The sequence below is a fragment of the Xiphophorus couchianus genome, chromosome 11 (assembly GCF_001444195.1).
Source record: "Xiphophorus couchianus chromosome 11, X_couchianus-1.0, whole genome shotgun sequence".
In the NCBI taxonomy this organism is placed as follows: Eukaryota; Metazoa; Chordata; class Actinopteri; order Cyprinodontiformes; family Poeciliidae; genus Xiphophorus; species Xiphophorus couchianus.
Genome location: NC_040238.1, coordinates 6,506,620 through 6,523,290, shown reverse-complemented (window position 1 = coordinate 6,523,290; position 16,671 = coordinate 6,506,620). Strand labels below are relative to the sequence as shown.

Sequence of the window (16,671 nt, the reverse complement as noted above, 5' to 3'; positions counted from 1 at the left end):
CCTGTCTATGTCAATGAGAACCTAATTTTGGCACTTTACATGAAATACGTCAGGTCTTCTATTAAAAGCAGTAAGAACCTCAGCACTGTCAGCTGCAGCTTCAAACATTTCTCACAAGTCCCCAGTTTTTACAATAAATTAATAATGAAATACTTGACAGCCTGTGGTAATGACAACATGGACCCTGTTATATTTTAGCAAATTAATTACTGTCTGAGAGGTTTCAGTCTGCATTAAGGTCACAGCTGGAATGGCCCTGTGCTTAAAGAAGTCATCACAAACTGAATCCACAGATACACCCTGGTCAAAGTAGCGTAAAACACATCTGTGGGTAATGCTCTGCAGCTGCTGTGTTAATGTTGCTCTTACCAATGTAATATTTCATTTCAGTGTCATGCTTGTTCATAAGCTCCAGCAGGCGTAGTTCGATCTGTGCCTGGTTTAGAAAAGCCTTTTTGTTCTTGATGATTTTAATGGCAACCCACTCCTGCTCATGGTGGTCGTAGGCCTTCACTACCTGCAGACACAAAACACACACACCATATCTCTCTGCATGCTAAAACACTGTGACAGAAGCCAAGTTAATGATGACAAAACTAAAGGGCTAGGAGTTGTGTTCCCAGAAGTGGCCACATGGGGGCGACTCAGAAACATAATGTTTCTGAGTCCAATGTTACAATCATATCAGAAACAAATGTTGGAGGAGAGACCAGCTCAGCTTATTAACAGCTGCTACTCAGCTGGTACATGTCTCAAAGTGGGACACACTAACGTCCCGAAGTCCTGCATTAGTTCAGCTCCAGGGCCGTTAGAGGCTTACCACTTCAAGAAGAGGTGCTTCAGTTCCTGATACAGCTAACTGCTGCTTTCACTTTCACCCAAACATAATGAACACATCATTATATTAAGTTTTGTTTCAATGTCCTCACCTGTCCAAAGGAGCCCTTCCCAATAAGTGAGTCGATCTCATAGCGGTCCAGCCACTTTTCTCCATTTTTCACTATGTAATCATAGTTGTCGTCATCATAGCCATCATTGTAAATTTTTTTCTCCTTTTTCGTGCTGCTATCCTCAGGAGGGACTTGCTGGGCCCGCCGCTTCTTCTTTGTATAGTATACCTGTGTGTGGAAGCAGAAATTAGGCCCCACCTCCAGTCTGATCATTGACCCACATACTATCAGTAAATATAGTCACTATATTTTTAATCTTTCGGTATGAACTGTGGCTTGTCAGTTTTCAGAGCAGAGCACTGAGAAAGAAATGCTCAGTGCTCTGAGCGGTTCTCTACGCCCATGTGGACAGATGTTGGGTGAGTCCAGCACCTACAGAGAGGAGGACACTGACCACATTCTAGGAAACAGACTTCAAAGTCTATGAAGTGAACTGTATTGAGCTCATGGGACTGGGTCAGTGTTCAACTAGCTCTGACTTCAACACAACCCAACACCCCAATACAGGCAATATGTCCTCCCTATATCATTATTAAAAAACAGGTTTAATATTATATACAGCTGAGAATTTTTACCTCATTGATGTGCTTGTAAGTTTTGATAAGGTCAACTGAGAGTTTCCTCAATGGGGCGCTAGCAGGGTCTCTGAAACTAGGGGGGATCCTCCGCTGGAGTATGGTCATATCAGACAGCACCTAGAGAGAACACAGCACTGTAACCAACCCGAACAATTTCACATCATGACCAGCAAATGTGAAGAACATTCAGACAACCTCAAAACTGTTAACTCTGTTAGTCATAAAAGTGGCTTGGTGGAGGGGAAAGTGGGTGTGAGAGCTGCAACACCTGGAGAAGCTAGAGTGGAACAACATAATGAGCTAAGATGTGGACAAAGTTTAGTCAGAAGACATCTAGAAACACATGTTCTCATTTCTCTGATAATGCATGTAATGTAGCCCTCTGAGACCTTCAGTCCATCCCATGGAAAAACAAGCATGCCATGTCTTACAGTCCAATAATAAGACAACAATGAAAGGTCATAACCGGAAGTCCTGTCAAATAAATGTATTCGTAAGAATCTGGGGCTACATAGACATTTGATGAGCAACAGGAATCACTTCCCCTGTCCAGGATGTTGACTGGAGGGCCATTCACCAAGATGAAAACTCAGTAACATGATAAAAACTCCACATTATTTCAGGTTTGCTGGAAGTGATTTAACTTGATTTTAAAACAGAACTTGTTCTCACTGATCCAGCTTAAAAACAAACCTTCATTGTGAGTAGGCCTGTCGCGATAAACGGTAAATCAATTAATCGCACGATAAATCAAAACTATCGACGTCATTTCAATTATCGGCATTATCGTCTCTTCCGGCCTTTTTCTCTTTCTGTTGATGACACCGAATGAAAAAAGGCTCAACTCCGGTGCTCTCCACTGACCCTCCCTTCCTCATTTCCTTAGTGTAAAGCCCAGCGCACATGACATGATCTTAGAGCTGTCGGCTGATTGTCGGCCCATTTTCAAAACCTGACAGACCACACATTAGCCGACAGAAATCCTTGGTATAACGGTTCGATCGGTTCGGTCCTGCCATGTGGTGTCCAACAATGGGCACAAAATAATGGCTACAAGTCCAGTGAACTAATTTTAAAACCAGGCATTAATCAATGCTTTACTACAATCTACCTGCAATACATGTTGCTAGTGTCAGCGTAAAGTCCTGACTGAATGAAAATCATTATAATCTATTTACGTCACGTTAACGAAGAACAGCTGAAAAGTTACCGGGTTTATCAACTGCGGTAGCAATTTAGCTCCAACTCCTCCTCTTGTCATTTCTATATTCTTTGCATGTTGAATAAACATTAATGTTGTTTTCACACATCATCTCCAATGTCCGCTGGACTTCCGGTTGCGCAGTGTCAGCTGTTTGGGATTCCCCGACGTAATTTCCCCTCAGAAAGAGTGGAGGAGAATCCTCGCTTTCTGATTGGCTGCCTGTCACATTCAACAGGCTGCGTTAAGATTCCAGTCGGGGAAAATCCCTGATTTGGATCGGAGCGGCAACGACGATCTACCGTAACACACCACACAATCTTAGAAAGACCAACGATCTAAGATTGTCGTAAGTGTGAACTATTGCATCAGGTAGTCGATGTGCCCATTTTCTCTATGTAAATCTAATTATTACTGAAGGGCAACATAGTATACAGACTTCATAATCTGCACTCTTTTGGTTGAATGCAGTATTTATTTCCACTTTGGCTTTATGTTGTTTTTTCTTTTTCAAGTGAGTTTTTTGTTAATGGAGACTGAGAATCCATTTTATTTTTGTTTTTGGTTGTTTATCAGCTCCAGTGTTAAATATTCTTTTGAAAATAAAGTGTATCTATCTTTGGCAGGAAATCGCATGGATTATTATGTCATTTACATTAAATCAGTGTAAAAAAGTCTTCAAACAATATTATCGTTTATCGCAATAATTTTTGAGACAATTAATCGTTGAGCAAAATTTGCTATCGTGACAGGCCTACTTGTGAGGGAAGCAATTTTCATGACCTGCTTGATATATTATCAACTGGTTTTGTTTTGAAGAAGGCAAACCATTTATTACGGTGTATTTGGAGGATCATTTATCTTTAAAATGCTCTGATGTGATGAGAGCTTCATTAAAGTGGTCCACACTAGATAGGTCAATCAACCGGGACAGAAACTGTCCGCAACTGGACTAGAAACCAGTCTCCTCTCTATTTTGTCTTTGTTGAATGGCTTCAGTGACCTCTCTGCTGTCATTCTAGGCATGCAGTGATGTAGCTTACGGACACCTAGTGATGACTTCCCTAGGTGTCTGTATCTGTTCTTCTGCTCCACAACAGGTGTTGAAGAATGAAGCTGGTGTGGAGAATCCTCTCACACACAACAGAAACACTGATTCTTTTCAGTTCTCATGAAGGTTATGACAGTCCACACTGCAACATGCTTGGGTGACTTTATGTTGGCTTGTTTTAGATTTCCTGGCCATTGCACCCTGTGAACAGAGAGAAGACGGTGTGCTGGATGTGACACTGTAGAAGAAATAGGGCCAGGTTCCAGGTCCCAGAGTCCAGGGTCCATTTATCAGCGTCCAGGGTCCACCAGAACATGTCAACTACTTGTAACTACTCCAACTTTCTCCACCTGCCTCAATCAGCTTGCACCTTCCAAGACAATAACAGTATCCTTCACCCATTCAGCCCCATGGTACACCCAAGAACTGCACACTCTTAAGAAAAGACGATGACATATAGAACGCCTCTACAAGACAATCAAGCTCACTGTCCCCTATCAAAGCTACAAGGACCACATCACAATATACAAGACAGCAAGTTCTACTCTGACATAATCCATTCTAACTCCTCAAACTCCCACACTCTATTCTCCACATTTCACAAACTGACTAAACCTCATGACAACATCAAATCTACCTTTGCATCACATAAATGCAAGAATTTCCTAACCTTCTTCCACTCAAACATTAAAGTAATTGACATCCACCTTGCCTCCTCTTTCTCGTCTCAGTCTCCATCAGATCCTAATTCATTACCCACCTGCAGATTTTCTCCCTTTTCACCATCACCGGCTGGCTTACTAATATAAAATTCTGAACTTTCTAAAGCTCAATAGCAACAAAACTGAACTACTCACTAATGGTCCCAAATCCCACCTATTCTCTGCTCAGAACATCACTTTCCCCATCAACAGCCACATAGTCACTCCTTCCCCCGAGTTCAAAAACTAGGCATCATTCTTGACTCTTCCCTCTCCTTCCAAGGCCACATCAATACCATCAGCAGAATATCATTCTTCCACCTATGCAACATTGCTCGTCTCCACCCATCTCTCTCTCTCACTCCATCACTCAAATTCTTATCCACTCCTTCATTACTTCAAGACTTGACTACTACAAAACCATCCTTCATGAACTTCACTCCATGCATCTGCAAAACGTACAGTATATCCAAAACGTCCATCTACTTATCCACACTCACTTCATGGACCACATCACCCCTATTCTTAAAAATCTCCACTGGCTCCCCATTCAACACCAGATACAATACAACATACTGTTCAACACCTCATATCTCAATGACCTCCTTCAAAGCTCCAGTAGGAGCTGAAATCCTCTCCTACTGGTCCTCTTCATTCCTCTGACTCTGAATGGGATTCAGATGGGATTCCTCCTGAATCCCATCAGAACCAAACACCGTACCCTGGGGGATCAAGACTTTTCTGCTGCCACCCCACCCCTCTGGAACTTTCTTCCAAAACATCAGGAACTCAGACTCTCTAGCTACCTTCAAATAATTACTGAACACCTACCTGTTTACCTTGCCTATTCATTATAGTCTCCTTTTCAGACTTCACCAATTTGTTATATGTGCAGTGGCGGTTTCTTATGGACGACATGGGCAACTGCCCAGGACTTCCTGTTTGTCCAGGTGTGACGTGAGTACAACCCCCCCTCCATCCAAACACCCCCCGCCCCCACACACCTTCCTTCATTCCTCAAATCACCTGGCTGTAACCTACACCTGCTAAGATTTACTTCCATTTATTTTGGCTACTGTCAACTTCTCTATACAGCTTCATCTTAAATAAGGAACGCTGATATTAGCGATGGTACAATGTGTGTGTTACCTGCTGCTGCTCGGCCATGGAGTGAATGGAGCTGAAGGAGGGGTGTGTGTGTGTGTGCTGGCTGGTCATGGCTGGCTCAGCGAGGGAGAAGCCCTGGGCAGCGGAGGAGGAGGAGGAGGAGGTGGAGGAGGAGGAGGAGGAGGTGGGCGGACATCCTGAGCTGCTTGCACCTGTGGAGAGAAGGAGAGAAACCCTCAATTCTTTTTCTCCACCTCCTGTCTTTCACATAACTCTGCTAATACTTTATTTTTGCAACCCAGCAGACCATACACTGAACATCTGTCACACCCTGCCTCTGTTGGCCCACACCATGACGGCCTACACCATGGCTGTGTCAGCCCACATCATGCCCATGTTGACCCACACCACGGAAATGTTGACCTACAACCTGGCAATGTTGATCTACACCATGTTGTCCCACACCGCATGTTGACTGCATGTTGACGCTCACACCACACATTGGTTATGCCAACACATAGCCGTGGACTGTTGGTCTACACCATGACCATACATATTCAGTGAGACGCAGAAAGCAGATTTACTGCCATTGACATAACTCTGCTAATACTTTAAATTTGCAACCCAGCAGACCATTGAACGGCATGAAGAAGCACCATGCGTGTGTGTCCTATCCTCTGGTGCATGTGCAAAGGTTTAAATGTAGAAACATGCTGAAAACATGAAGAGCCCACAGCAGGCCATGTTGCCCCACCCACCTTCTTGTGACTACTTCACTCAAACTTGCTAACTATTAATTTTTTAAATCCCAAGTTCATGTCTTAAAACGCTCAGGCTCAGAAACACTGGGAACAAATGCACATCACGAATTCCCAGCCAGTTTTAGCCAAATTTAGAAAATAATCAACTCTTTGTTGACAGTTGATTTTTAAGATCAGAATCATAAAAAAACCCCAAAACGTTAATACCTGGAATGTGTTGATCCTGAAAATCCCTGCACATGCCAAAGGAGTATTTATTAACAAAGGTACATAAAACTTTTCACAATAGCAAAAGATTCATTTGATGCAATACTGGGTAGAATATTATATTTCAAGCTTCATTTTTTTCATGCTCTTCATACCAACAATATTTAAAGACATTTGGACAGACCACCCAGACCTCACCTATATGCTTAGAGGTAATGATGCTGAAGTGGAGAATGACAGTGAAAAAGTCAAGAGTCTTTAAAAGCAGGAGGTAAATGTAATCAGAATCGATATTGTAGTTATGTATTTTCCTGATGTGGTGCTGCCCTGATATCTCTGTTTATAAGCAAGTTTAACCTAAGCTGAAAAATCTCAAATACAGAGCATAACATAACTTGGGTAAAGAAGCGTATATTGTTGTGAAACCCCACACAACAATATGGAGTTACAGTATGTGGGGTTCTGTGGGCTGTCACACTAACTAGTGTGACAGTTTTGACTGCCACACTAGTCGAAACTAGTGTGACAAAAGCTAGGACAGACATCTTTGTCCAAGTCAACCTCAGAATTTAAAACCTATGCGGTAAAACTAAAACCTTTTCTGATCAAAAGTGTTCTTGATTTATGTTCACAGGAGGATCTGTGATCATAATGTGGTGTTCTTCATGATGCCTGAATGTTAACAGAAACAGTCTCACAGGTATATGACTGGGCCAGAGTTAGACTACCTGGCGGCTATGGCAGCTTTTAGAGATGATCATGCACCATGGCTGACCTCCCTCCTTTCTAACTAGAGAAACTGTTTTTATTCATTCAAAATTCTCAGAGCTTCCATTTTTAGTAATGCCAGTTATTACCTGTGCAGAAACTTTGCAGCTTGATTTTTACTTCTCCCTTCTTCCATATTGTTTGTTTGTGAAGATGATTTCTTTCAAATCAACTCATGAAGTTGTCAGTGAGTCCAACAGAACAGACAGCAACACCCTGTTAGAAAAAAAAGCTTTCTTCCTTCATGTTTTATTCCCTGGTCATCTTTCCTTCATAGTTCAGTAAGAGTTTATAACACTCCATCATTTAGTAGTAATCCTGCCCTGGATGTTAATGGAGCCAGGTCATTAAAACACAACAGCATATGTTGATATGATACAGTGAATTCAGATCCTTGATACTTGATAAACTATTAAATATAAAATCTAGGTTTTAAATTAACTTTCCAAAAAGTTACATGTTGCACAGCTTCAGTTGTTACAACTAAAAACTAGAGATCAGGCCCGAAACCTGGGAGTAGTGATGGACTCTGACCTGAACCTCCAGAGCCACATAAAGACAGTTACAAAGTTGGCCTTCTATCAACTGAAGAACATTTCCAGGATTAAAGGACTAATGTCTCAGCAAGATCTAGAGAAACTCATCCATGCGTTCATCTTCAGTCGTATTGATTATTGCAACAGCGTCTTCACAGGTCTGTCCAACAAATCAATCAAACAGCTGCAGCTGATCCAGAATGCTGCTGCTGGCGTTCTGACTAAAACCAGGAAGATAGAGCACATAACACCAGTTTTAAAGTCCCTCCACTGGCTCCCTGTAGCTCAAAGAATAGACTTTAAAATACTGTTGTTAGTTTATAAATCACTGAACGGCTTAGCACCACAATACATTAAAGATCTGCTGTTGTTGTATCAACCTTCCAGACCTCTCAGGTCTTCCGGTTCTGGTCTGCTCTGCATCCCCAGAACCAGAACCAAACGAGGAGAAGCAGCTTTCAGCATCTATGCACCACAAATTTGGAACAAACTTCCAGAAAACTGTAAAACAGCTGAAACACTGACTTCTTTTAAATCTCAACTAAAAACCTACCTGTTTAGAATTGTATTTGAAATGTAATCAATTACAAATTTATTGATGGAACTTGACTTAATGCTTTGTTTTGATTATTGATTCTATATTGCATTGTGTTTCTGTGTTTGTAATGATGTAAAGCACTTTGAAATGCCTTGCTGCTGAAATGTGCTATACAAATAAAATTTGATTGATTGATTGATTGATTGATTAAAGCCACAGTCAGTCTCTGCTTTGTCTGGATATCTGGAGACTGATTGAAACATTGATACTGCTTTCTGGGCCAATGACCCTGAACAAAGACCTGAGCTGCGTTCCAGGGTCCACCTGATGTTTCACGCTGCACTGAAACGCCAAAGCTAACTGACCGGAGAGAATAGGAGAAACCTGGAGCTGCTGTGGGACAATCTTTAGCCATGCACTTATTTTTCTTTTGAATTGAGATGTTAATTGTCTCAACATTATCATCCCATAGCGGTGCAGTACAGGTATTACAGCATTTTAATTGTAGTACCAGAACCATATAGTCACAGGACTTTTCAGAAACTATGGGAAGTATATGTTTAGGAAAATATCCAGAGAAGAGCGAGGGATAAATCACACCTAAACGTATCCAGCTGGGAAAAAGAAACTAAAGAGAAACAATAAGTTCTTTTCCAAGAACATAAATGTCAGTCACAGCACCTCTAAAGCTCAACTCATTTCCCCCCAACATGTACAGGACACAAGTAACTTAAAAAGGAACCCACTGTGGATTTCTTTTACAATGACCAGTTAGTGTGTTTCTGAATGTTGACATTAGGCACCTAAATCTGTAACATGAGGCACAGAGAAAAACTTTTTCCACAATATGAACCACTGAAGGTCACCGGATGATTCAGTGTCACTTTTCCTCTTTGAAAGCTGGATCTAAATTCTGTTTCAGGTAACTTAAACAGGTCCCACTAAAAATGACTGACAGATTCATTCTATGGCCAATGTCAAATTTTCAGACTGAGTTTTACTGAACATCTGCTATTCAACACACAAGTGTACACAATATTAATAATATTACACTGATTTTAACAACATTTTAAATCTGCTTATTAAGACTTATTCAGACATGAGGAAATACAGATCCCAACCACTGGCTTATATTTTAGGACTGCACAGCTATTAGACAATATTGGGTAGAAGTACACAGAAATATTGAAAATATCTTTAATATTAGAATATCTTTTAATTTCACCACCTTTATTCTGGGTAACAGAATTTCAACCTGACAATGCAAAATATCTGTATCAGATATTAATTACAGCTTTTAAAAAAAACAACAAACTATGGCCAGACGCTGGCTCCTCCACTAGTGTTAATGAAATCTATCAGATGGAAAGATTAACATTCTCAATCCGTCTTCAGCTGAACAAGTTCACTATCCTATGAAGGGTTATCCAAACACAACATGTAAGAATATTGGATTGATAATTAGTAAAATGAGACGGATCATCTTTCAATAAGTGTCTATTTGCTATATAATTTCCTTATGGTTATGTACATAAAAGTAATATCTTTTCAAAATAGTATCGCCTTGTTCCCTCTTTGTGTTCTGGTTTTGTTGTAAATGTACATTTTGTAAAGAGAAGGAATTTGGTAACTTTTCACAGACTGAAACTGAGATCTTGAGGTGGAATCAACCATTTGTAATCATCTCAATGCTTCAAAAATGAAGAACTGAATAAATAAATAAATAAATAAATATTATTATTATTACTATTGTAAAAATCTTAATTTTCTTAATGAATGAATTATTTCAATGGCCAAACTAAGACTCATCAATAGCTACATGGGCACCAATTTGAGTCATGACATGATTCCTATCATATCATTTACAGAGATGTCTACATATCTGCCTCACATGCTCTGCAGTGTGATTATTGGTTGCAGGAAACTTGACCTTACTTGGGCTCAGATTATCAAAAACAGCAGCTTCCCATTCAGAATAAAGCAATAGGAAACGGATAGCAATAACTTTACTTTTACAAAAGCAGAATAAATGAAAGTTAAAAGCACCTGGAACAACTATCAATTATATTGTGCAATTGTTTTTCTGCACTGCTATACTGTACTGCAAATAGTCTACCTTTTTTAATGCTTAATACACTTGCATACCACGTACATTTTTGGAAAAGTGATCAAACTCAGTTGCACATCCCTTGGTTTGTGATTCTGATGTACCTACTTCTAATAACAGCATAGTATTTTCTGTTATAGTCTTGTAGAGAATATAATTATTGTTAATCTTGTTTTTCCATAAATTGTTTTTAATACTGTAAGAACTTTTGTATGGAACTTTATATTTGCTGCTGTTGTAGCTGATTTTTCCTTTTGATAATAAAGGCTATTTCTATCTCTGTAACACACACACGCACGCACACACCCCGCCCCCCCACACACACACAGTGAGAGGTTGCCAGAAAAAAAAAAATGCTAAAGGACAACAGGCGTAAAGTGCAACAAGCAGGTCTTGAGATGATTGTGCCTGAAGCACAAGTGAGGAGTGAGCAAAACTTAATTTTTAGGTGGAAGACTGTGGCTGCACACCTATCGCATGTGTGAGCAGAGAAAATAGACAAAACTGGACATGTGGGCCTGCTGCTCAGCTCGCATTACAGCTTACCTACTGACAGCAAGATTTACAAGATTTACAAGGGAGCAGCTGAAGAATGGATCCCCAAAATAAAACCTATGTAGAATCATATGAAGAGCAGTCTCCTTATACTGCCTGCAAAAATGTGTAAAATAGGTTAAAAGTATGTAGGTGTTTAAAGGACAGAATGATAGACTCACTCAGCAGAGGAAATGATAGGGAAACATCTGTAACTCACCCACAAATCATTCCTGGGGTTAGTTCAGTTTCTAATGACAAAACCCAATGAAGGAAACCTGTAGTATGAACATATAAGCACATGATGTGTTTTGTGAAAAAAGACACCCTCCTCAGTTTCTAGCTGACATGTTGCCCTAAGAATGACATTTTAATTTTTGTGATACTCTAGTTTTAGTTTCAGATCTACACTAAATATCTCAATATTTCACTGACCTCAGTGAAAGTGACAAAGTTGAAGTAATGAGCGGGATAGAATGAAGCAAGTTAAGAAAATCGAGACAGAAGAAGAGAAATTTCTCAAAGAAAGAAAAGAAAGTTCTCAGAACCAGACCAAGACAGCAGAGAGATTACAGCGACACCTAGAGGAGCCAGCAGCCTGCTCTCCAGACAGATTTCCAGGCAAGGCCTGAGAAGTGAAAAGAACTATTGGTGGTGCTAAACCCTGGCAAGATGAAAGCTTGACATCTGTGAAAAGAGCTAAGGCAATTTTAATTCAAGATGCTTAGAGATGGTCTAGGCAAGGGGTGTGAGGCTGGTGGTCTGCTGTCCTGCCAGCTCCAGCAGGTGTGAACCACTGCTTGGTGACCTGTCCACTAGCACTGCTACCTTCAACTTTAACACGAGGTTTCATACCTGGGAACAAACTACAAGTGCGGCCTTTTTGATCAGGCACTGGGTTATTATGACTGACTACTAACTAGTTGTTGTTTCACAAGGTGAATATGTTGGGTGTGGAGCATGTATCTTTACTCCTCTCCTTCCTCTTACACCTCAAACATCATGGGAACTAACAGCAAGGATGGATGACAGGAAGACAGAAACATTTACTACAACCAGTTTAGTGTTAACTGTGTTTTATTCAGAAGGCTGTCCTCCTTCCACATATTGCCCCCTTCTGGTGACGTGGCTACATAGGAATCTGTTCCTCTACATAAAAACTAGTCACAAAGTCACACTAAGAGAGGAATCCAAAGTGTTTCACTGTGTATAATATCACAGAAAGTCATCTTGTTTTGTGACAGCTGTGGTACTTCGGCCTCTGTTTGCAGATATGACTCCACTGGAGAGAGTGAGCAAGTGAGAAAGAGAGAGAGGGAGAATATCTGCCTAGTACTGAGAAATCTGGACTGTCTCTTTAAGAGACTGAGGCACATTCACAGAACTTCCTCAATCTGGCATGCCTCTTCCTGCGCTGCCATTGGTTAAAGGCACCTCCTTCTCTGACAGCTCATTCGTTGTTGGTATCTAAGGACTGACTAGCCATCACTCTATAAATAAACCCGGTGCTGTCTCAGCAACCAGGCCACAATACTCATTAGCTACTTCTCTCTCTTTTTTGCTTCTCTCCTGCTAAGCAAGTGGCTTCCAATAGCAGGCCTGGCTCTCAGCAACAGTCTGACATACCCTAGCAACTCAACTCGTACTACCCGCCACCCTCTCCTCCCCCATCCTTCCCAATCTCTACCTCTTTTTCTCCTACTGTGATCCAGCTCGCCTTTTCCTCCCATTCTCAGCTGCCTCCACTCTGTCTTCTGCCCAGACCCTTGTCCAAGTTTTGGGTATATATAAAAGCATGTTGCTCTATAGGACATCTACTCTTATCAGTCCATTAGCTTTGTGTTATTGCACAGTGATGAGACATAATAGAGAGCAACACTGAACAATCACTCCAAGCAGTACAGCAAGACATTTGCATAAAGGCAGAAAGAAAGGCTCCTAAAAACTGATGGCTGGCTTTATTTCCACCTGCAGAGATCAATGTTGAGGTGAAGGAGGAGATTTCAGTTGCATGCAGATTCAAACCAGTAGATAACACAACATTGAAGTAATATGGTGCATCCATTCAAAGGTGAGATGATAATGCAACGTAAGAAACATAAAAAGACTTGTCTAAATTAAAAGCTGAATAATTTTGGGGTTCAGAGTTTGGGGTTCTAAAAAAGTCAGAGGAAGTCTCTGTTCGCTGAAACATGTTTTCAATGAAGACAGTAAGAAATACCAGTTTAAGATGGAACCAGTATGTGTCTGTTCTAAGCCAATAACTTGTCTAGATGCCTTTTGAAGTCAGGTCCTGTGGATGGTGACAAGGTGTGGGCTGAAGAGGGATCTACACTGGAAACACAACCACACATCATCTAATAGTGAAGAACCACAGGATGATGTGAATTATGCCTTGGTAGAGAAAGTTGTTCATACATTGAAACGGACTACAAACGTCTAGAGAGCATGAAAACAGGCGGGACCAGAAGAGGAAATGACTTTGTTATAGTGAAGTAAAAATGAGTGATGCACCTGGTTTTAGTAACATTTATGTTGTGTTACCAAGAAATGTGATCAGCTGTGCACATGAACTAACTTAATCTCTAGCAGTCTCTCTACATGAACAACATTCTTAATAAAAAAAACAAAACAAAACAAAAGTCCAGTTGGACAAAAGAGGACAACAGGGTTCCTTCCATTAAACAGCTTCCTGACAGATCGGCTTCCTGTACCAGAGGAACCAACCGTGTGCTGCCAACACAACACTAAAGGGCCTTCCACACCCAAAGCAGCAATGTTGATGCTCTGCTCAGATATGCAGCCATGTAACAGTAGTTTCATGTTGTGGTCAGAATTAATTTATGTTTAACTTTGAGTTAAACATAAATTAATTTCCCACAGTTTGCTGTGGGAAATCCACGCACAGCTAATAGAAGCAGGATGGCTGGACATTAGAAAGTTCCCATTCTCATCTTGTTTCTCTTTGGGTCGAACGAAGAGGAATTCTTTCAGGACAAACTAAATAAAAGTGGAAACAAACTCAAAAGATTTTAGAGAGGCCTATCTATATGTTCAGAGGTGTCTACAACTGGAACAGTATGGGGGATTTTTACTGCCACAGGTCGAGAGGAAACATTTTCAGTCTGACAGCAGGATTTCATATCTTTGTTCTTAAAACTTGTAATGCTTGTACTCAAAACTTCTATCTGTTTTCTCTCAAACCTTTCTCCTCACGCTCAGATCTTCTCTCTGCTCAGATCAAATCTCCACTAGCACTAACTTATGAATTCTTTTCTGTAGTCCACTGGCAACCGTCTCAGCCAGTAGAATGAAAGTGTTATAATGGGTGTGTTTGGTTTCTTCTAGTATGTGTGCCTGAGTGGCTACTATCCATTGTAGTAGAACCCATATGATAGCACCTGCTTTTCTGCGCTGCCTACTGATACAGAGAGAAACAATGTCAGCTTTCTGCTCCGTGGTAAACTTAAAGTAAAACCAACCCCCAAATCAACTTTTTTTTTGCTGATAAACTGTGGATTATTTATGCTTCTGTATCTGTGTTATGGATTCTGTCTTGTAGCCTCTTTTATCTGCTTACACGCACACGCTGCAGCTTACATAACCATGTTTGTGTGTGACTGCCACTAGTCATATATAAACAGACTGAAAGTGATTAGACAACCCTTTAGGGAGGGCACAGATTGCAGAGAAGAATAAAAAGCTAAACTCGCCTCACTTGGTTCCATCCATAAGGTGAGCTAAGTGACGCCCGGCGCTGGACGGTGAATGTAATTCTGGTTCTGTTCCATTTGTATGACATGTATGGCTTGTAACATTTCATCATTTTTTGGCATTAAAGCCTGTTTTTATATATAATCAAATCTCATTATTTCTCAAGGTAATTTACACTGAGGGGTTCTGGTCAGATCCTGAAACAATGGCTCCAGTCTGACAGAGCTGGGGGAGCACAGAGACAAAAATGAATGAACTTCAACAACTTGGGAGCTAGTCCGAGCCGGTTTTCGGGATCCTAAGACCAGGACCCCTCCTCAAGGAAGATCCCAGATCATGGTGACCAAAAATGGAGCTTTTCAGTGTGTGCAAAACTAAAAAGGTAGGCAGAACTTTTTTCTGCTGGCGGTTTGTTTTCAAAACGTCTGACTGCAAAGCTCGATTGTTGTTCACCCGTTTCTGGCCTCCAAATTTGTAACCATATGCTAGGGGGGGACATTCACTTAGTCATATTGTTTTGGAGAAAAGTAAGATGGTAAAAAGTATATAAAAAGTAATCGCTTATTAGTTGGCAAGCTAGTACATCCAGGGTCTTAAATATTAATAGCACAAATACATAAATAAATAAGTAAATAAATAAATAAGCATGCACATGCAAATATTTAAATCTATAAATAATCTATAAAAGAGTGCAGAGAAAATTAGATTTAAGTTACTCAGACTTGGACATTGTAAAGTCTAATGTCTACAGGCAGGAATGATTTCCTGTGTTGCTCTGTGGTGCATTTTGGCAAAATGAGTCTCTGGTTGGAGAAAGGTTTGAGAGAACACAGAGAATATGTGAAAAAGAGTGAAACTTTGAATATAAGCCTTACAAGTTTTGAGAACAAATACATGAAATCCTGCTTTCAAACAGAAAATGTGTGCTCTCGACTTATGGCAATAAAATGTCCCCATAGACAGCAGTCTGAGATCCTGAAGTAGGAACCACATTGGTATAAAAGGTTCTGTGAAGGGGAGAGAAAAGAAGAAAAATTATTCTATAAATTATTAGGGTTTACAATAATTTTGAATTATTTGTCATTATTTTGTAAAGTTGTCTCATTAGGTTCCTTTACTGGAACAGCAAAGGTGAAGCAGGTAGCTGCTGCTAAAGTTGGCATGTGGAAGCAACAATATGGCCAATCAGGATGCAGAGCCTATCATCATCACTGAAGGCCCTCTCGTGGTTAGAGAGGGATTCTTACCCTGTGTTTTGCTGAGAAACATCTTTTATTGGGGAATATGTTTCATTCTTTTAAAAAAAAAATCATGTAAGACATCAGATAACATTTTCCTTAACTTAGTCATCAAGCCAAGCCAAAATTCATAGAGTACACCTTCCTGGAGGCTTAAGTTCAGTCAGACATCATTTAGATGACATCAGACAAATGTGAATCGAACATGAAACTTTTTTAGTCACACACAACCTTCCAAGTGATTACCAACCAACAGAAGACTCCCAGCTCAGGTCTGATTAGTGCTTGGATGGGAGACCACCGGTTAACACAAGCTCTGCAAGCTTTCACTCCTCAACACAGGGGGAGCTGCAGTGCTCTGTCCCATTTAACTAATCAAAGACAAGTTCATACCAGCCATGTCCTCTGAAACACATGATAGGCTTTTCACTCCAAGCAGGCTTGACATACACATAAGTGTGCAACAAGCTACATAATAAACTAATCAGACTTTTTATGAATTAATCCAGTCTGTCATCTAAAACACCAAATCACAACATTTATGGTCAAAGTAGTCTTTCTTGTGAAGCATGTACAGGAGAACTAAATTCTGTATGAGTTTTTGCATTTTAAGTGCATAAACTTGATCCGTGTCCTGAAAGACTCTTCCTATTTTGTGCATTGTAAGTGTACCGTCTACT

General features: G+C 40.5%; 1 protein-coding gene across 4 annotated transcripts in view; it reads right to left on the bottom strand.

The window, feature by feature from the left end:
- Positions 1 to 16,671, bottom strand: part of dyrk1b (dual-specificity tyrosine-(Y)-phosphorylation regulated kinase 1B) — a 70,659-nt gene that overhangs the window by 11,708 nt on the left and 42,280 nt on the right. For all 4 annotated transcript variants that reach the window (XM_028032328.1, XM_028032332.1, XM_028032327.1 and 1 more), the window contains 4 exons: positions 5,631 to 5,800; positions 1,526 to 1,645; positions 930 to 1,118; positions 370 to 517 (listed from right to left, as the gene is read on the bottom strand). In XM_028032328.1, coding sequence (XP_027888129.1) covers positions 370 to 517; positions 930 to 1,118; positions 1,526 to 1,645; positions 5,631 to 5,800 — 627 coding nt within the window. The remainder of the gene's footprint in view (positions 1 to 369; positions 518 to 929; positions 1,119 to 1,525; positions 1,646 to 5,630; positions 5,801 to 16,671) is intronic.